At 43.2% G+C, this 20,939-nt stretch overlaps 1 protein-coding gene across 1 annotated transcript in view; it reads right to left on the bottom strand.

Moving 5' to 3' along the window:
- myo6a (myosin VIa) overlaps positions 1-20,939 on the bottom strand; it is a 164,644-nt gene that overhangs the window by 25,466 nt on the left and 118,239 nt on the right. The window contains exons 24-28 of the mRNA XM_028605164.1: positions 20,463-20,553; positions 17,975-18,125; positions 14,289-14,497; positions 10,453-10,531; positions 1,103-1,263 (exon numbers count right to left, since the gene is read on the bottom strand). Of these exons, the coding sequence (XP_028460965.1) occupies positions 1,103-1,263; positions 10,453-10,531; positions 14,289-14,497; positions 17,975-18,125; positions 20,463-20,553 (691 nt within the window). The remainder of the gene's footprint in view (positions 1-1,102; positions 1,264-10,452; positions 10,532-14,288; positions 14,498-17,974; positions 18,126-20,462; positions 20,554-20,939) is intronic.

The following is a 20,939-nucleotide window of genomic DNA, read 5'->3' as shown; positions in this document are numbered from 1 at the left end:
AAAACAGGGATTCAGAAGAGTTGATGCCTGATAATCAAACCCATCCTTTTGTGTAGCCGCAGTTTTTGGAGGTCGGAATGTAAAAACACCCATCTCTGAAAAAAGCAAAACTTTCTTTAGACTTTAAAGGTCCCATGACATGCTGCTTTTTGGATGCTTTTATATAGACCTTAGTGGTCCCCTAATACTGTATCTGAAGTCTCTTTTATATAGACCTTAGTGGTCCCCTAATACTGTATCTGAAGTCTCTTTTATATAGACCTTAGTGGTCCCCTAATACTGTATCTGAAGTCTCTTTCCCAAAATTAAGCCAACTGCCACTTTTCTCGTTTGAAAGCCATGATGTCTCTCTCTCTCTCTCATGGGTGGGCCAAATTCTCTGGGCGGGCAAAGCAGAGAAAGGGGAGGTAACCTTGCTCCTTATGACCTCATAAGGAGAAGATTCCTGATTGGTCCATCTGAGCTTTCATTTTCTCAAAGGCAGAGCAGGATACCCAGGGCTCGGTTTACACCTATCACCATTTCTAGCCACTGGGGGACCAGAGGCAAGCTGGGGGAACTCATATTAATGTTAAAAAACCTCATAAAGTGAAATGTTCATGCCATGAGACCTTTAAAACGAGGCTACTAAAGCTGGATATCATTTGAATTCTTTCTAAACATCTTATATGATACTAAGTGTCGAGTGTCCGTACCGATACCCAAACAATACTTTTCAACACTGCGCTTTGAAAAATATATGTTGTTACATTTTACAAACAGAGCCAAACTTAAACGTCTAAAAACTAGAAATGTTCCAATACCATAACTTCCTTCCTGATACCGATCCCTGAACTTGCGTATCGGCCAATGAATCTTATATGATTGCTATCATTGTTTTATGGCCTGGCTCAGGTTTAATTGGTTGTATAATACAAATACAGTACATCCAGACAACAAATGCCATAAACCTTCCTTCCCTTATCTACTTTGTCAGTCAGTCATAACCTAACCTATAAACTAAATAACCTAAATTAACTACTTTAATTACGAGTAGATTTCTTTCGGGGCTAAATTAGTTGTTACGATATAGATGATGTTCTAGTGTAGCGGTGTTGGGTACCTGCGTAGGCCCGCGTCGATCTGCACCTCCTCAGGGATGAGCTCCGACTCGCTCTGAGCAATCCTCAGCGCCAGCTCCCGGTCCCGCCTCTCCTGCTCCAGGACCGTCTGCCGGGACGCCTCCTGCTCCCGCTCCGCCTGCAGCTGCAGCTCCATCTCCACCTGCACGCCCACACACGCGCCCACACACACACACACACACACACACACACACACACACACACGCACGCCCACACACACACACACACACACACACACACACACACACACACACACACACACACACACACACACACACACACATATACACACACACACACACACACACACACACACACACACACACACACACACACACACACACACACACACACACACACACACACACACACACACACACACACACACACACACACACACACACACACACACACACACACACACACACACACACACACACACACACACACACACACACACACACACACACACACACACACACACACACACACACACACACACACACACACACACACACACACACACACACACACACACACACACACACACACACACACACACACACACACACACACACACACACACACACACACACACACACACACACACACACACACACACACACACACACACACACACACACACACACACACACACACACACACACACACACACAATGCTTTTTTTAAGGTTCAAGGTTTCCTTGTTTGTCATGTGCACAACAATAACAAAAGTAGTCGCTGGGAATGAAAGTCTTTGGCCTCAGGCACCTCCAACAATGCTCATGAAATCACAAAAAATAAACACAAATAAAAGCAAAATTTGAATCTACAAAAGAGAAAAAAAAATAGTGAAAGTTGTACAAATGGCTACAAATGATAATTGTAGAATGAATAATAAAATGAATCAAGTAGTATAATTATATAATAAATACATTTGTGTAGACATTGCAATGAAAAAAATTTAGTAGTGAATATATGCATCATTTTATAATATATAGTACAGGCCAAAAGTTTGGACACACCTTCTCATTCAATGTGTCTCTTTATTTTCATGACTATTTACATTGTAGATTCTCATTGAAGGCATCAAAACTATGAATGAACACATATGGAATTATGTACTAAACAAAAAAGTGTGAAATAACTGAAAACATGTCTTATATTTTAGATTCTTCTTTTTTTGATAACTCTGCAAACCCTTGGTGTTCTCTCAATGAGCTTCATGAGGTAGTCACCTGAAATGGTTTTACCTTCACAGGTGTGCCTTGTCAGGGTTAATTAGTGGAATTATTTCCCTTATTAATAAAAAAGCAAAGGGTGGCTACTTTGAAGAATCTAAAATATAAGACATGTTTTCAGTTATTTCACACTTTTTTGTGAAGTACATAATTCCATATGTGTTCATTCATAGTTTTGATGCCTTCAGTGAGAATCTACAATGTAAATAGTCATGAAAATAAAAAGGAAACGCATTGAATGAGAAGGTGTGTCCAAACTTTTGGCCTGTACTGTATATATATATATATATATATATATATATATATATATATATATATATATATATATATATATATATATACATACATACACACACTGTGTATATGTATCTTTTTTTGACTGGCTGTACTGTGTGAGAACGTGTCCATTCGCTGCCCACCTGGCGTGTCGGTGCTGCTGGTAACATATGTTCATGTGTGGTAGTGTTGGAGAAGAGATGTCGGCTATCTGCAGGTGTAAAATATCTGCCAGACTGCAGCAGCATGGTTAGTGCCTGCTGCTGCGTTCTGTTAAAAGGACATTAAAGTCAGGATCCTGCTGTTATCAAACTGACTTTCATTTTAACAGCAGCATAGAGACAAAACGTATTGAAGTAACGCCCACACCGGAGGGGAAAACAACTCCTGACGCTACACTGGCTGCATCTAATGACCCTTATTTGATAGCTCCTCGACTCCTCGGCTGAACCGGAAGTTGTTCTGTCCCTCCTCGGTGAAGGCCGCCTCAAAGCTCTCATTTCTGCCCCGAGGACCGAGGAGGGTAGCCTGGCTCCGCCCTCCTATTTACATTTTCCTTCAGTACCCCGTCTGGCTTTACGGTATATTCTTGGGTTTTCTCCGATCAAATCTTTACCGGTCCAATCAGCGAACAGAGGGAGTGGCTGAGAACGATGACGTTGAGGTCGTGCGCTAGTTTGAGTTGTAGTTCCATAACGGCAGCGGAGAAAGATGTGAGCGAAGCCATTCGGTCTGTTGTGGCAACGCTGCAGAATATCCAGAAGTTAAAGCCCGAGCAAGACCAATCTTTGCTGAGTTGCGTTGGGGGCCATGATGTCGTGGTCCTCCTCCCAACAGGGTTCGGGAACAGTTTGATTTTCCAGCTCGCTCCGTTAGTGGTGAAGGAGTTGGCTAAGGCTAACGCTAGCGATGCTAACGCTAACGCTAGCGATGCTAAGCCAACATCACGACCAAACGTTAGCAATTGGTTATGGCAGATCCAGAGTGGCTCTGGGCAGATCCAATAGTTTTAAACTTCAGCAGAGTACCCGCCTTCAAGAAAGTTAACACTTGTCAATGGAGAGTGGCCAGACTCTCTGGACTAATGAAATGGACCAGAGTCTGGTAGGACCAGGCTAGTGTACCAGAGTCTGGTAGGACCAGGCTAGTGTACCAGAGTCTGGCAGGACCAGGCTACGAGGAGGGATTGTTAAGAAGCTATAGCCAAGGACACACAAGAGCAGCCTTCCTGGAAGCCGTGCAGCTGAAGGAGTTGCTAACTCCGCCCATCCCACTAAAAACACATTTGCTCGTTTCCTCCTCCCATGATTTTCTCGCGTCTCTCCTGTGCCTCCTAGGAAGGGAGGCAAGTGGAGGAGTAGCGATAGACCGATTTTATTGGCCGGCCGATACATATATCGGGTCAATATTTGCGTTTTTACGGCTGCTGCGTTTTTCCCCGGCATTATTTACAGACAGGCATCCACAGGCAGCTCTGTGTTGCTGGAGACGCTGCACCAATCCATATGATGCACACTGCACACATAATTTGGGTCATATGAATGTAAGATGATTGCAGAAGTGACACTGATCTGTGTTTGTGTTTATTATTTTTAAAGAAATGGCAGAGCAGATTCTGAAAAAAAATCCAGTGTGGCAGTGTTTACATTTTTATGATGTAAATTGAGGGAGCAAAAGCAGTTGCTTGAATTGTGCCATGAATTAGACATATGATGTTCGGTAATTTAAAAGATAATTTGGCAAGTTAAGAAAGTCTCTGTTTGTCGTAGGTTTGTCGTAGTACCACTTAGTTTTATGTGAAACCGTTCAGTGAACTACATCTCTTGTCTCGCACAATATACGTCACCTCGCTAGCTAGCTAGCACGGAAGCGAAAAGAACGAGCCATACCTGCTGCTCGTATGAGTAACGTTACATCCCGGTACGATACACACAGACATCGTAGCTTCAGAGAAACCTCACTTACACACAGTTTGTAGTCTTTGTAATTACATATTTTTGAGAGCGTGCCTATGTTCCCATATTTCTAAGATTCTTTTTTTTTCACTGAAAATTAGGCCCTGTTCCCACATTTCTAAGATTTTTCCTAGAGTTCCTTTTTCATAAATTTGTTTATCAGATTTTATCCCCCTAACCCTAAAAAAATGTTGTGGGATGATAGGTCTTAAATTGAAGGGAAATGTAGGAACACGAGACCTAATTTTGAAAATGTCCTAGATATGTGGGAACATAGAGCTGTGGGAACATTGGCCCTAATTTTAAGAAAAATCTTAGAAATGTAGGGCTGTGGGAGCATTGGGCTGACCCCGTATTTTCACAGTCTGATATTTCTAAAAGCTTCTACTAAAAGCTGCTGTGTAGTGGGATGCACCACCAACATTAAAAGGACCCAGAACTGTTCCAACTCAGAACAGCATCAGATAGTGACAGCCTTAGACTCTGGTTCCAATTCCTCAGAAGTGAGTGATTTTCTTTTTTTTTTCTTGAATATCTTTGGGTTTTGGACTGCTGAAGATGTGACTTTGCACTATTATAGCAAAGATGGGAATTGTGTTCAAACTGTAGATGTACACACACAAAAAAATGATTAAAGAAGGAACCAGGGACTCTAAACCCCGATGATTAATGCTCCTGTTTCCACCTTTCTCCTTGACCGACTCAGGAAGGACACAAGGAACTTAAGGTGTTCAGTTCATTACGTGAAATGTATCTTCAGCCACTGAAGATACTGAGGAACATTTGAAAGTGTGTGTAAGTTATGGATATGAACTTTTGGTTTAACACTGGCAATCACCCTCTGAGGTCTAAGGGCATTTCTTTCAGCATTTCTTTATTTCCATTTTTACATATCTTCTTAAATTCCCCTTTGAAAAAGGTACTTAAATAAAACCTGATTCCCATGTGTTGCATATCAAAATGTTCAGAACAAACTCAGCTTTCTGTATAGTGATGTCATAGAGCAATGTGTAAAGAGATAATTTGGCGCTAAAGTACGCTTCTTTAAACCTCTTGTGAAAACATACCTTTCACCAAAGTCTTAGGTTCACAAAAGTAGTGTACTATATGAATAAAATAATAGATAAATGCATAATAAATGTCGAAAATGAAGGTTTGTAATACAGTTTTCTTGAGTAGAGGGACAATGGAAAAACATTGTTTGGAGGCGCCCACGCGTCCTTTGTCCTCAGAGGATTAGTGACAAATCATATCTCGATCATAAATATAAATGTGTGGTTTGAAGAGAGAAATAAAACGTTGCCAATCCTCTCCTTAAATCCTGGGCCCCGCTGGAGTCTGCAGAGGGACTCGTGAATATTTATGAGAGAGGGGAAACATGCGGAGAAGCCTGACAAGCGTCCGTGAGCTGGTGGACGCGAAGCAGATTTGTGGGTAACCCGGCCTGGGGCTGTGGGGCTCCGGGCCCCCGGCCAGCAGCTTTGATTTGATCCGAATGGCCGCTGCTCGTCGCTAATTCTGCACATGAAGCGGGCCAGGTCGACGCTTTGGGGAACAAACAGAACCGAACCCTGCCACGCCAAAAGATGGGCTGGACGCAGACACGCTGGATGATACAGATAAAACCCAGTGAGCAGTCAAACCTGCTCTCTTTCTGCTGTGTCGCACGCACACACACACACACACACACACACACACACACACACACACACACACACACACACACACACACACACACACACACACACACACATACACAGCAATGTGTTGGCATGTCTGAAACAGCAAGACTGAGGCATCTGCCGCAGGTTTTATTTATTCTGGTTTTGAGATATCTGTCACAGAGATTTCTGCCGCCGCCTCCAAACCAGGAGAGATTTCCAGAAGCAGCATGCCTGCGTCTCTGGAGGGGATTTTAAAGTCTGACGCTGTGGGCCGGCCGCCTCAAATTGGCACCATTAAAAGTTCGCAACGCATTCTTGTGAACTGGTTACTAGGATATCGTACGAAAACTTGATTTGACTGTCGGAGTTTAGCCCGGATTGTTCAGGTGCCGCCGGAAATTCGGCCAGATGTCCCTCATTTTTGGCCGGATGTCCGTCCCCTTACTCTGCCTCTGTGTTGGCGTTCTAACCTCCGGCTGATTTGTGAGGACTATGGTTAACTGCTCCTCAGATCTCTGCAGGGTAAATCCAGACAGCTAGCTAGACTATCTGTCCAATCTGAGTTTTCTGTTCCACGACTAAAACTACTTTTGAACGTACACATGTTCCACCAAAACAAGTTCCTTCCTGAGCCTATTTAGCAGAGGCACTGTGGCTCCGTCCGGAGCTTAGCCCCGCCCAACACGATTGTGATTGGTTTAAAGAAATGCCAATAAACCAGAGCAAGGAGGAAGGTCTGGCAATGCGAGACTATACAGCAGCAGTCAATGTGGTGCATTCAGCAATAAATACGTGGAATACATAAAAAATTACAGTGCTTTACTTTTTCATAGCTATATGTACAAACAGCCTGTGTATGCCGAATGATCTATCAGTAGCGCCTGTTTGCATTGCACACATGGATGTAAAGACAGCCATCACTGGATTACTTTGATACTGAATACAACTTTACAACGTGGAGATTCTCAGGCAAGTTCTGCTGTTATAATATTCTGTGATTTCTAAGTGGATTTTTTGGACATTTATTCGCGATGGACACAGAAGACAACGGGATTCTCAGAGAATGTAAATCACAGCATCATGTCTGCATTCAGATTCCCTCACAGTCTGAAAAGCCGTGCTATAGACTAAATTACTTTTATTTGTATTTTTTTTAACGAGCAAATCAATGTGATTCATTCATGTTTCTAGAGACGAGTGATGATTGAGAGCAGATTGCTGCTCCAGTATCAGAATAAACACCTGATTTTAAATCAATGCGTGTTGAAATTATCTCTTCATTTTTAGCTGCTTTCTTCTCGTTTGAAGAAAATTATGGTTTTAGGGCTCGAACTGCAGACTAAATAACTTGATGAGATGAAATTCCTGCTGTCATAATCAGTACCTAACTGTATCTCTTAAGGCAGAGATCTTCAACAGGGGGTCCGAGACCCTTAGGGGGTCCTCAGAGTTTCTGCAGGGGGGCCACCAAATTATTGTTTGATGGTTTAATAAATTTTTTTTAAATATGTTTGAAAATATTAACATGAATCCAACATATTATTAGTAAAGATATATTTTTTTGTACACAACATTGCTGATAGGCTTCCTGGCATACAGCTAAGGTAGCCTTAAGGTAGCTATAAGGTAGCCAAAGGTTAGTCCAGCTACGTCCTTCTATGCCCTGCTACTCCCTGCTATGCCCTGTGTCCTGCTACGCAATGAACTACTACAACTACTATTTCTAGTCATAGTTCCATTATCTTTATTCCCAGGTTTTCCTCACCACTCGAGGTTTCTGTCTAAAAGGGAGTTTTTGCCTCGCCCCTGTCACACTAAATACTTGCTCTTGGGGGAATTACTGGAATTGTTGGGTCTTTGTAAATTACAGAGTGTGGTCTAGACCTACTCTATCTGTAAAGTGTCTCGAGATAACTCTTGTTATGATTTGATACTATAAATAAGATGTAATTGAATAAGGTAGCCATCCACATATACATTTAATCCGCGCCACATTTTAACATTAAAACATGATGTATGACTATATGAAAATGCCAACAATTTTTATTTTAAAAGCTTAGTATTGTGGACGCCTGGTTAGCTCACCTGGTAGAGCGGGCGCCCATATATAGAGGTTTACTCCTCAACGCAGCGGCCGCAGGTTTGACTCCGACCTGCAGCCCTTTAAAAAAAAAAGTATTGTATGCAAAGGCGTAATTTACAACAGGGATGGGGGTTTACAGCCCCCCCCCTTTATTATCAAAACTGGCCACTGCAACCCTCTCCCCCTTCCCCAAAAATTTAATAATAACTTCCTTTACATATATAAAAACATTTGCACCATAACGTGATGCAGAAAAGGCACAAACTGATGCAGAAAAATCCCCCAGAATGCAAGAAATGAAGTGTTTGATATGCTCAAAATTTCAACTTTGCTCAAAAGTGGAGATCTCAAGCCCCCTGCTTTCTTTTTAAACTCTGTGTTTAAAACTGGACTCCTTTTCAGGCAGCTGTGATTTCAGAACATTTCATCACACTGTGAAATAACTGATTACACAAAGTCCTCTTAAAGCAAAGAGAGCTAAAGTTTGATTAAACTTACTCTATAAAGGTGTCACTTTTACCCTCCTTATATATTCAAACTCCTTATTACACTTAATATTTACTTAAATATGACATGATATGCACTTAATTTACCTTTTCTCCATATTGTTATTATACTACTATTTCAGTCTTCTTCTTCTAATTCATGTCTGTGTGTCCTGGAACAGAGAGCCCTCATTTTGGTTCCTTTCTGTACTTTAATGTTGGACAAAATGTTTGAGGGTACGAATTCCAAAAGTTGAATATAATTTGAATAGTAAAAAAAAATCTGAATGCTGAAAATTACTATTTGAATGTGATTTTTTTTTTTTTTTTTTTTAAAAGGTTGGCTAACGTTAGCTAATCTCCCTCTTCTCGCCTTGGCCTACCCGCATGCGTCACTCATGTCACGTCTGATGAACAATAAGTTACGGGAGTGAGAAACACATTGGCATTGTGCGCTAACGTTACATACAGAGTAACGTTAGTACAACATCACGGAGCTAACGTTACGTACCGAGTAACGTTAGTACGGGGGGGAGTGACAATCTGCGGCTGGAAATCGGAAGAAGGATGGAAATAGTTTTATCATGACTTTAAAATCGACATTCACCGAGCCAAAATGCTTATGTTATCATTAGTTAGCTCGTTCATATTTCCTAACTGCGTGGCGAGTTATAGGGGCTTAGCTGGGAGCTTCATGGAGACAGCTAAAGTTAATGTTAGCTCCCCTACAGCTGTCAGAGTTAGCTTAGTTATAAATTACCTTCTAACTGCTGTATTCTCAGTAACAAGACAATCTGCAATAAACTGGTTGCTTATAAATCACTAAAATAGTAACAGCACTGTATGGCTTAGTTACCAATGCCGTTAGCATTGTGGCTAACACTAATGTTACTTAGTTTATGACAAATCATTTGGGCTGTGCTTTCTAACATGATGTCATTGTGCTAACCGAGCACCGTTAGCCTTCACAACAGAGCCGCTTCGATACACGTTAATTAATGTTTCATTACAGAGTTCTCTGTTGATTTGTGTTTGTCGCTGTGTGCTCGTGGTGGTTTAGATACCAGCAGACAAGCTAATCCAGCACAAATTAGTGCATTAAGAAGTCACCAAAATGATGTATTTGAACCTCAGGTTCTGGGCTGGGTACGGGCCTGTACTTGGTAAGCATGGAGAGCAGCGACACTTTCCACACTGTGAATCCGGCCCATGAGGGGTGAACAGTATTTGTATAAACATATATATAACAGAGCATTTTGCCTCAAGAGACGGTGTTTTCCCAACACAACGAGCTGCAGTAAATGTAACGTTTAATACCAAGCAAACAATGGCGTTAAGGGCTCTTATTTCCTGTAATAAACCACTTCTACACTGGAGTATTTCAGGTTGGGAAGAGAGTCTTCTCTAATGCTCAGTGTGTGTGTGTGTGTGTGTGTGTGTGTGTGTGTGTGTGTGTGTGTGTGTGTGTGTGTGTGTGTGTGTGTGTGTGTGTTACTTTACACCTTTGTACTGAAGCGAGTGCTATAACTCCCTCCGGAGCGAACCATCTGCAAACAGCTGCGGGGTTAAAACAACAAAAGGCTGACAGAGTGTGCAGGACGCCCGGGGCGACAGACCCAACACCCACCTGCATTTTTCTCTCCTCTTCCTCCCTCTTCTTCCTTTCCTCCTCTTCCTGCTTCCTCTTCAGCTCCATCTCTGCTTTCCTGATGGAGGGAAGAGAAAGAGAGAGATTGGCAATGTAATCCACGTGGAAGGCATTCGACATAAGCTTGCCAATCAAGAGAGCGTCTTTCTAAAAAATATGGAAACCGCTTCTTGACAAATGGTCGATAACCCAGCAGTGTGTTTGTGTATGTGTGTGTGTATGTTGCCATGTTAGTTCATGTTTTTGTGTTTTTTTTTTCTCTTCATTTTTTACCTCTTTTCTGCCCTTCTCTCTCATGCCCAGTATAACATCCATTAGTTTTGTTATGTGTATGCATACATGTCTACAGCGTGTGGGTGTGTGTGAGTCTGTAAGTAAGTTTACGAGTGTAAATGTATATGGGGTTATTGGTGTCCAAGTGAATCTGTGAAACGTCTGTGAACGCTGTAACCGGCAGCCGTGAACCGGGCTTTAATGTAACCCTACAGGACAAAGCTTCACCGTCAGTTAGCGTCACTAAAAGTTCTATTTTTGCCACTGACAGACTCAGATTATTATTCTAAGTGTCTGACAACATTGGAAAGGATCCCTACAGAGTTATACCTTGTTGCTAAAGAATAAGATACTTTTATCTCCACCAGACTCCATGTAAATAATCAGGACTTTTAGCGTGTATAGAGCCAGCATATCTCCACCAGACTCCATGTAAATAAAAATGAAAATGATTGATAAATCCACTTAGAAAATACTTTCAGTCATCCTCTGTATTCCCCATAGATGAAATATCTTACTCGCAGAAAATTACACGGAAAATGCAGTAGTGTCTAGAGTCTTTAGTTGCTGAGGCTCAGACATCCAAGTCGCACAGGAGGCGGGATGCACGGATCCATCACCCCAGGAACAAACGCTGTGTCGGGGGACTAACTCATGTGATGTGTCATTAATCCCGTGGATGATTTGTAGGCTATAAAGTGAACAAGGTGTACCCGGTCCACCAAACAATGGGCCGTCTTGATTGTCTTAATTCTGCACATATTTCGGTTATTGTAGTCCTATTTACTATTTCATTATTTCATCCATGCGTGGCACAGCGGATCTGTGCGCACTGTCACCTGCCGTGGAGACGCTGGCCTCACTAACATCTCCTCCTCTGAGTCAGGTCTCCCTCGCGCTGGACTCAGTTTCACTGAGCTACTAACACTTAATAAATAAAATAAATGGCATTACATCAGTGAGTTCAAACTGCTTATTTTGCGTAATTTGGACTGGCACTGAGATGTATGTTGTTCTGTAACTGGTGCGGCGCTGCCACTATTCTCTTGCTTTCCACTTCGACATTAAACTTTATTTTTTTATTATTCTGCCATGGTTCGGTGCATTCACCGCCCGGTCACCATTTGCCATTCTGGGCATTTTCTTTTATTGCTTATCCAAGATGACAAACCTCCAAACGGAACATTTTTTTCTCGCCTCCACCTCCGCGATCAGCACCTCAACCTCAGTCAGTGAAGTTTTTTTTTTTCTTCGTCTGCAGCGGGATAACCCGTTGTGATTGGACAAAGAATAACGTCGGGGACGCATTTATAGTAATTTCCATATTCATTTATGGGAGGAGGCAAGGCGGGGTCAGTCACTCATTCATGTGCGCTCAATTTCACGTGGATTGTCATGTATAAAGGAAAGGTGCGCAGGACCTGGCGTACGACCGGTTTTATACATGTGAATGTGAAAATTTCTGTGCGTAGGTACTTTTCAAGTTTTGGCCGTACGCCATCTTCTGGTATGAAAGCTGCGCAGTCTTTTATACATGAGGCCCCTGATTATTTACATGGAGTCTGGTGGAGTTTGGTGATGGTGATTTTGGGTCTGTTTCATGTTAAACAAAAAGGATCTTACTCTTTAACAAAAAGGTCTATCTCTGTAGGGATCCTTTCCATAATGTTGTCAGACACACAAATTGAAGAATTGAACATTGCACCTTGTTTTGTCTTGCTTAATACTGAATATTGAAGATTGTTGGTTCTATCAGTCACTTAGACACAAAAACATGGGAAAAAACAACAACAAAGTTACCCTTTAACACAGAAATCTTCAACAGGGGGTCTGGGACACCTAGGGGGTCCTCAGAGTCACTGCAGGGGGGCGGGGGCACCAAATTATTGTAAATTTTTTGAACGTTTTTTCAACATCCCCGTCTTAACGTGATTATTGGCCAACAATTATTGTTTTAATAGCTTAGTATTTTTGCACTAAACAGGTATGTATAAAGTCTTTAGGCCGTCCACACATTATTGTAGGCCCAGTTTAATATGCAACTCAATTTTATACAATATACAGTATGTAGAAGAGGGTCCCTGATCAATCTCTCTTTCAGTTAAATGGTCCTTGGCTTAAAAAATGTTGAAGTCCCCTGCTTTAACACATCCTTGTGAAATTTTTTTTGGATCTATGATGAATAAAACAAGGTACTACAGGGTCAGCGACTTTATCTTTGCTTCCAGTGGGTGACCTTCCCGGTGAATCTTGGGAGCTCATACCTTGCCAGAGGAAGAAGACTGAAGAGAAAGTGGGCCATAAAATGTAGGCTGTCATCGCTAATGTCTTACATTAGCGGGTAGTGGTTTGTGACGAACACAATGGTCCCCATCAGTCCTCCTGAAAGACTTTACAGATACAGAGGGGAGGACTGAGGGTCAAACCTGACTGAAGAATATGCCCGACACATTCAGGGCAGGAAAGGAAATTTTGGGTGTGCAGAACGTGATGGATTTAAAACCTCACTGGCCACGTACATGGAGTCATTTAGGAAATAGAGAGGGTCATTGTCAGGGAGAGCTGGCTCCCTGAGAGCCGGCTGGTAGGCTGAACACAGCCCATTTGTGCACCCAAGGGCGTGCTGGTCTTACAGGGAGGTGTGTTCAGGTGCATTCTGGGCGTGCTGGTCTTACAGGGAGGTGTGTTCAGGTGCATTCTGGGCGTGCTTCTGTGGTAATACTGTATCGATACATAGACGCCAAGTATGGATCGGTTATTATATACGTGTTGGTCAGTTTGTCTGCTTGACAATCCCATTTTGCAATGAGATGAACAAACAGACAAGCTTATCTTTTTAGATAAAACAGATGTTGACCAAGTTTCCTTTTGGGGACATCATTTGAAATTGGGAAAAGGCAATAAAGTGCAATATAATCGCAGAATATTGCATTGTTGTTGAAAATTCCAATAAGATCGTATCGTGACATAAGTATCCTAGGGGCTCTGATGATTCCCACCCCTAGAACGAAACAGCCCAAAGAAGGATATAACTGTTAGGATATAAGATAATAATAATAATAATATAATTTCTACCTCTTTTGGGGAATGGGATGTTTTTCATATTTTTTGAGGGGGATGTATCTCCATAGAAACCGTTTGAGTAACTTTCTCTCAACACTCTGTGACCTTTTCTCCCGGACACCAGCGTCAGCTAAACACAGCAGAAGTACAGAGCAGCCTGATAACACTTCATAGCTCGGATATATAAAAACAAATCCTCATTATGTAAATCCCCTAAAAGAGTGGACAGTGAGTGTATCCGTCCACTGCAGCGTTTTTCACTGAGAAGAGGTCGAAACACGGCAGCTTTTAAGAGGTGCCTCTTAATGCGCGTGTCCCAATAAAAATACAGAAGAGCAAATCTGGAAAGGTACAGGTTATTTTTGTAATTAAAGATGTAAAGGTATGGAAAGGGTAGCACCTGACCCTGTCCCAGTGTGAACCCCGTCCCACCCTGACTCCCGTCCCAACCTGAACCCCGTCCCACTCCTCCCACTCACAGCCTCCTGTCGTCCTCCTCCTGCAGGCGGCGCTTCTCCTCCTCCTCCCTCCTCTTCTTCTCTCTCTCCATCTCCTCCTGGATGCGCCGCAGCCTCTCTCTCTCCTCCTCCTCCTTCTTCTTGTTCTGCATGGCGGTCAGCAGCTGCTCCGACCGCGTCACCAGCGCCCGGTACTCGTGATCGATATCGATGCGGCTCATCATGGTGCTCTGATGGACACAGAATCAGAGTGATAAGAGTCTATAATCAGCAACGTTTAATTTCGGGGATTCTTCCAGTGCCGCAGGACGTTCAGCCGGAGCTCTAAACAGGAAGCAACCAGCTCGGCCGGCAGCGCGGAAGCAGCACCGATCATTGGGGTCAATTTAAACACCGAAGTTGAACTTGAGCAACTCTCGCAGGAATAAACGGGACTCTGCATGAACGCTGTATCCACGTCGCTAAATTACAAATCCATTGGCGTCGCCGTAGTGGTCGATCGGTTGGGGTTAGGCATTTGACCTCGAGTGGTTGAGGTTAGGATAGCTGACTGGTCAGGGGATAGGACCTGAACAAATGGGGTTACGTTACCTTGCATGGACGCCTGGCCAGTAAATGCTATTAAAGAGCGAGTCTTGGCGTGGCCATAGTGGGATTCGTAATATCGCATCCAGGTCTTATTACACATCCAAGGCAGGCACACGGAAATCTTTTCCAGGAAGTTGCTTTCCTGTACATGCTACCTTCAAAGTAAAGCTGTCAGCATCTATAATCACGGCCTAATATACGAACATCTTTGAGGATGTTCTTGACTGTGATTGGATGGGATATCAGAGCTGTAGACAGATACTGAAGCACCAGACTATAACGTCTAAATCCCCGTTGAGAGCGTCAGGAATCTCACAGGTCGCTGCCGCAGTATGTTCAGGTGTCCTCAGAAGCTGCCGGGGGCGGCAGGTGTAAAAAAACCTGAGGGGGGGGGGAAAGGTGTATGAATGAATATTCATACGCATCTGCTGTCACGGCAGTCTTTTTCCTCCGACAGCTAGTTGCTCTCCAACAGAGCTGCGTGACGCCGGCTCACCGCTGAGTCCGTCGGACCCGAGTTTGTCCTTCTAATCCCGACATTCACTGCCACACTCAAACCTCAATGACTCCTCTCGAGTAAGAAAAGCAGGAGGGGGTGGATAAAGAAGACAGCGTTGCTAAATTATGAAAATTAAACCACTGTAGTGCATTAAAGATTCATGACATTCATAGGGAAGATTATGTAAAAGCAGGGCAGAGAGAAGCACACAATTGAATCCAGTTCGACAGCAAATACCATTAAAGCTGCGAGCAGCGATGAACGGGCCCCTCCACCCCTCCCAGCACGTCGGGGGTGCTGGCGGGATGCCTGGGCGATTTACTTCAGATTTTTCACACAGCCCTGAGTGGAGCATGGGGAAGAAATGTGCAGAGTTTTGTCTAATTCAGAATAACTGTTGCCAAGATACGCCATAACCAACAGAATTCTATTGATAACTTTTTGTCGTGAGGGTCCACCGAGTCTACCGTACATGCAAAATACCATGCAGATTGGATTCCTTTTGTGAGTATTCGTGTATATTGACAGCGTCAAAAATGTGGTCAAAGGCTAAAACTATTTAGGGGGCGCTATAGAGCCACCATGCCACGCTCAGGCCTGAATGTGATCTCAGATCGAAGTATTTACTATTTTGAACATAGCTGCACAATTTCGAGAGTTTTGAAGAATCCTAAAGTCCTCAAACACGTTGTGGTAAAATGAAAATGAACGCACAAAATCAAAGATGGCCAACTTCCTGTCAGGTTAAATAAAAAAATTGTAAAAATGATACGTGTTCCTCAAGATGAGACCAATGTTCCCACTGAATTTTGTGAAGATCAAAGAACCTTGAGGTGACAAACGGGTTGAACATTGTATATGGTGTGTGGATTGTGTGAACAGGATGCGTTTCATACAAGATCTGGCAACATTAGACAAACATATTGGTCCGATTATTTATATAGGAGTTTGGGCCATGATGCAAATTGCGGGAGTTTCCCAGGAGAAATAACAAACCGGGAGGGGTCTGGGAGATAGGGCTAAATAACGGGAGAAACCTGGGAAAAATGGGAGTGTTGGCAGCTATGGCTCTGACATGTGTGCACATTTTTGTGAGTTTTCCAGCATTTCAAGCCCCTAAAAAATGCAATAATAATAATAATAATCCCTACAAAAACAATAAGTTCCTCGCTTATTGAGTGCCATGCACCGTTTGGCCCTGGCAGTTTTGTGCTTGGGCCCTAATTATGATAACGAGGAGTCGAGAGTCTCAATTCATCTGTTTGGGTAAAGATCTCCGAATCATACCCTCATCATGTCAAAAAAAGCTCTTCCATCTCTTGATCCATCCACATGAGAAGCTCTATATGCCGTATATAAATTGGAAAAACATCTCAACCTGGACTTTATCGTTTAATATTAAAAAAAAAAAAAAAAACATTCCTGGGGCTCAAACTTGTTTTCATTTCGTCAAGCGGGGCCGTAAGGCTCCAGTGGTCTGTCGAACTTCACCGGCGTGTGGTTTAATTTCATGCTGTCCATCATTCACCGAGAGTAGGTGGCACTTTTTGTCAAAACACTCAAAATCCTATTTTAGAAACCAAACTCTTCACACGTATGTGTCTGTCAGAGCAGACAGCACAACAAAGAGCTTCCATTGAGGGATATATGGAGGAATTTAAGCTTTATATATAATTCACAGCTGAATAATAGCAAACACACAGGCAGCCAGATGGGGTTTTATGGAGGAATTTAGGCTTTATATCAAAGCTTAGATCGGGCCCAAAAAATCAAGCCCTACCTGTGCATGCTGTATCCCAGGCCGGCCCGGCCCATTAACTGTAATTATGAGCCAGAGCCCGATTTAAACCTGACACTTTTTTAATACATGGGCCGTTATAACTGACGTTCTCAACTACTATTCTAAGTTGTTTGAACTGCAGAAATCTGTTTAGAAGGGCTACGCTTGGAGAAGTAACAAAAGAGGAGGTTGAAGGCTGACCATCATCTTTTCTGCCACGGCGAGCCTGCTTCATGTCTCTGTTCATCGCCCCTGTTTTATTTGCGGCCATAGGAGAGCAGCGGGCCGCCTTTAATGCACTTGACAAAGCCGACACGTATGTTGTCACTGCCCACGACTGGTTTAAAATGGTTCCATACCTCCGACTTACCTCCAAACATGCTCAAAGTTAATTCTCCTGTTTTTTATTTTTTCATCAAGCTCCGTGTAATACAGCCCAGCAGGCCCCGTGTGATGCGTGCCAGTGGAGGAGACGCTGCGCATGATTATAGCATAGCTTTCTCTCCACCCAGTTAGGCTAATAAAGTAATGATTACAAAAAGTTACCATAAGACGTTTGGTATTTTAATGTATATGTTGTGATTGTTCTATGTGGACCCGAGGAAGAGTAGCTGCTACATTGTTAGCAGCTAATGGGGATCCGAATAAAAGAACACAAGACAAAGTAAGAGTTTACTTGCAAAATAATGGTTTGTCTCGATTACTGTGATCATTAGGAGCCAAAATCGTAACTGCGGTTCAAATACCGATGAGTTGCACTACCCCAATTCATGGCTGAATAGTAGCACACGCGCAGGCACCCAGATGAGGTTTTTAGGTCAATCTGTCCATCTCGCCCACCTTGATTTTGGCCACCAGGGAGTCGATGGCGTTCTCCAGATCCTGGGTCTGCTTGCTCATCTCCTGTTTGCCCTCCTTCAGCCCGGCCACCACCTCGGTGAAGCGGTCCATCCTCGTCTTCAGGTTACGCACCTTCACTAACCCGTCAATCCTGAAACACGTACACACCAGAAGTTATGGAAAAACAGCATCAAAGTTTGGCTTTAAGCTTTTACATTCAAAAGGTTTGATGTTCCATAAAGTTGGGCTAATGGGTATTTTAAAACAAAAGGCAGCAGAGACTGAGTTTAAAGCTGTCTTCATACTAAAACGGAAAGCAAACTTTCATCTTGCTTAGATAACAAAAACACTAGCCTATATCAATAACTTCTCATTACCGGGATTGCTCCGGTGCGGCCGGAAATTCCGCCGTTCTAACCTCCGGTGGATTTGTGAGGACTATGGTTAACTGCTCCTCAGATCTCTGCAGGGTAAATCCAGACAGCTAGCTAGACTATCTGTCCAATCGGAGTTTTCTGTTGCACGACTAAAACTACTTTTGAACGTACACATGTTCCACCAAAACAAGTTCCTTCCTGAGACTATTTAGCAGAGGCACCATGGCTCCGTCCGGAGCTTAGCCCCGCCCATGACGATTGTGATTGGTTTAAAGAAATGCCAATAAACCAGAGCACGATATGCTGTGTGGACTAGCCAGAGCCTCCTCCGCAGTGCTGTGGAGTAAGGTCTGGCAATGCGGGACTACAAAAACACAGAAAATGTATTCTTAATTTTCTTGACAGCAGTGATACTTTGAATTAGAGATGCACCGATTACAGCTTTCTACGCCGATTCCAATTTCCGATTTTCTGTGAGTAAGGCCGGCCGATTCTAACCACTTTACAGCACACACAAATATTTATTTTCTATCTTTTCTTTAATAGAACATTTTGCACAGAACATAGACCAGATAATGGATCACTATAAAATAGAACTATATAAATTACTCCTGGTGTGGGACATTCACACACATCTAAAGTGCAACGAACCATTTCCTTCTTTCACATCCAATATCAAACAAAAAAAAGTGATTTTGGTTTTTGGTGTCGTCCCTCCACGCCCTACTTTTTCCTTGCAGGTGTTGCATGTTGCAAACTTGTTATCTTCTGCACACGCGCTGAAGAATGTCCATACGGCATGTGTTAATTTTCTGCTCATTTCCTGTTTGTCACTTGCGTTGTTTATGAACTAAATCTCCGCCCCAGTCATTAATACTCCTCACGCTCACTCTAACCCAGCACACACAAACACACCGTCAGTTAGCACGGGCCAGCGGGTTGCCAGATCAGACTAAATGCCCCTGCAGAGGGCAAAAAAACTGCACACTCCATCTTTCCTCCCACCTGCCTCCCCCTTTCAGTCTATTCTGTTTATTGTCAAATATCAGAGGTAATAAGCAGAGCTGCGTGCATGCGTGTGTGTGCGTGTGTGTGTGCGTGCGTGTGTGTGTGTGTGTGTGATTGACTGTGTGTGTGTGTATATGTGAGTGTGTATGTGTGTCTATGTGTATGTGTGTGTGTGTATGCGAGTGTGAGTGTGCGTGCATCAGGCAGACTGTCACTGCTGAGCTGTGAAAGTGGCAGATAATAAGGAAGAAAATGATGAGGAGAAAGATGAGGACGAGGGAGCGGAGAGGAATTGGAGGAGGAGAGGCGGGAAGAGCGCAAGAAGGAGATAAACAGAGGGGAAGGAAGGACGAAAGGGAGGTGAGGAGGGTAGAAATATGTAAAGGAAGAAAGGCAGAGGAAAGGGGAGGATGGGAGGTGGGACAGAAGGCGGAAAAAAGGAGAGAATGTTAGGTTGAAAAAGTAGTTGGAAAAAAAGGGAAGGACTAAAGATGGACGAGAGAAAAGGGGACGAGAGGAGGAAGAGGAAAAGCAAATTTGGAGAGAAAAAAATCAATGTGTAGAAGGAACAAAGGAAAGGATGCAAAGTAAAATAGGAGGTCGACAAGTCAGACAGCAAGGAGGGAGGAAGGAGAGGGAGGAGAGCAGGTAAAGGGGAGAGAAGGAAGGGAGGAGAAAAAAAAGAGACGCAGAGAGAGGAAGATGGAGGTGAAAGACTGATTAAAGAAAAGAAAGACTGCAAGGGTGCAGGGGCTGAAAATGGGAAGCACAAAAGGGAGGAAAAGGGAGATGAAAAAAAAAAAAAAAGGCAGATGAAGACCATAAAGAGGAGGACAGAAAGGAAGCAGAGAAGCAAAGGGAAGGGAGGATGAAGTGAAATATAGAGACAAGAGGAAATATGGTGGGTAGGAAAAAGGGGCGGGGGGGGACTGAGGAAAGGATGGAAAGTAAAAGAAAAGAGGAAGTGGACAAGGGAGGTAGCAAGGAGGGAGGGTAGACAGGTGAGGAAGGGTATTAGGAAAGGGGAAAGACACAGAGGGATGAAGAAGAAAGAGGAGGAGGAGGAGGAGGAGGAGGAGGAGGGGGGGGACGACGACACCCACCGAGGCTTGTGCTTCTTCCTGCAGAGCCACATCCGAACAGTCTTCTGCATCTGGATGCAGGCGCTGGTCCGGTACAAAATCTTGTTCTTCACTGCAAGAGACAGACAGAACGAAACGGAAGACAAGGAAAAGAAGGTCAATGTCTTGATAACTTAACCTCTGAGGCAGGGCTGGCCAACTTCATTTAGTGAATAAAGGGCCACAATGGAATCACATCAAGGGCCAGACATGTTTAGTTTACGGACATGCTTTTATTTAATTGAGAAAGTCAAATATTTCTGACATAAAGCCCCCAAAAAGTAACTTCGCCATCATAGAAAAAAAAGCGACAAAAAAGGGTGGTAAGTTTACAGACATAAATCCTTAAAAAAATTCAGCTAAAAAGTTTGAGCAAATTTAGCAAATCAAGCAAAAACAAGGATTACATTTTTAAAAGCAGGCTACCACACAGCTGACTCACAGCGACCTGTTTCTCAG

The sequence above is a fragment of the Perca flavescens genome, chromosome 18 (assembly GCF_004354835.1).
Source record: "Perca flavescens isolate YP-PL-M2 chromosome 18, PFLA_1.0, whole genome shotgun sequence".
Taxonomy (NCBI): domain Eukaryota; kingdom Metazoa; phylum Chordata; class Actinopteri; order Perciformes; family Percidae; genus Perca; species Perca flavescens.
This window is presented reverse-complemented; position numbering and strand designations above follow the sequence as displayed.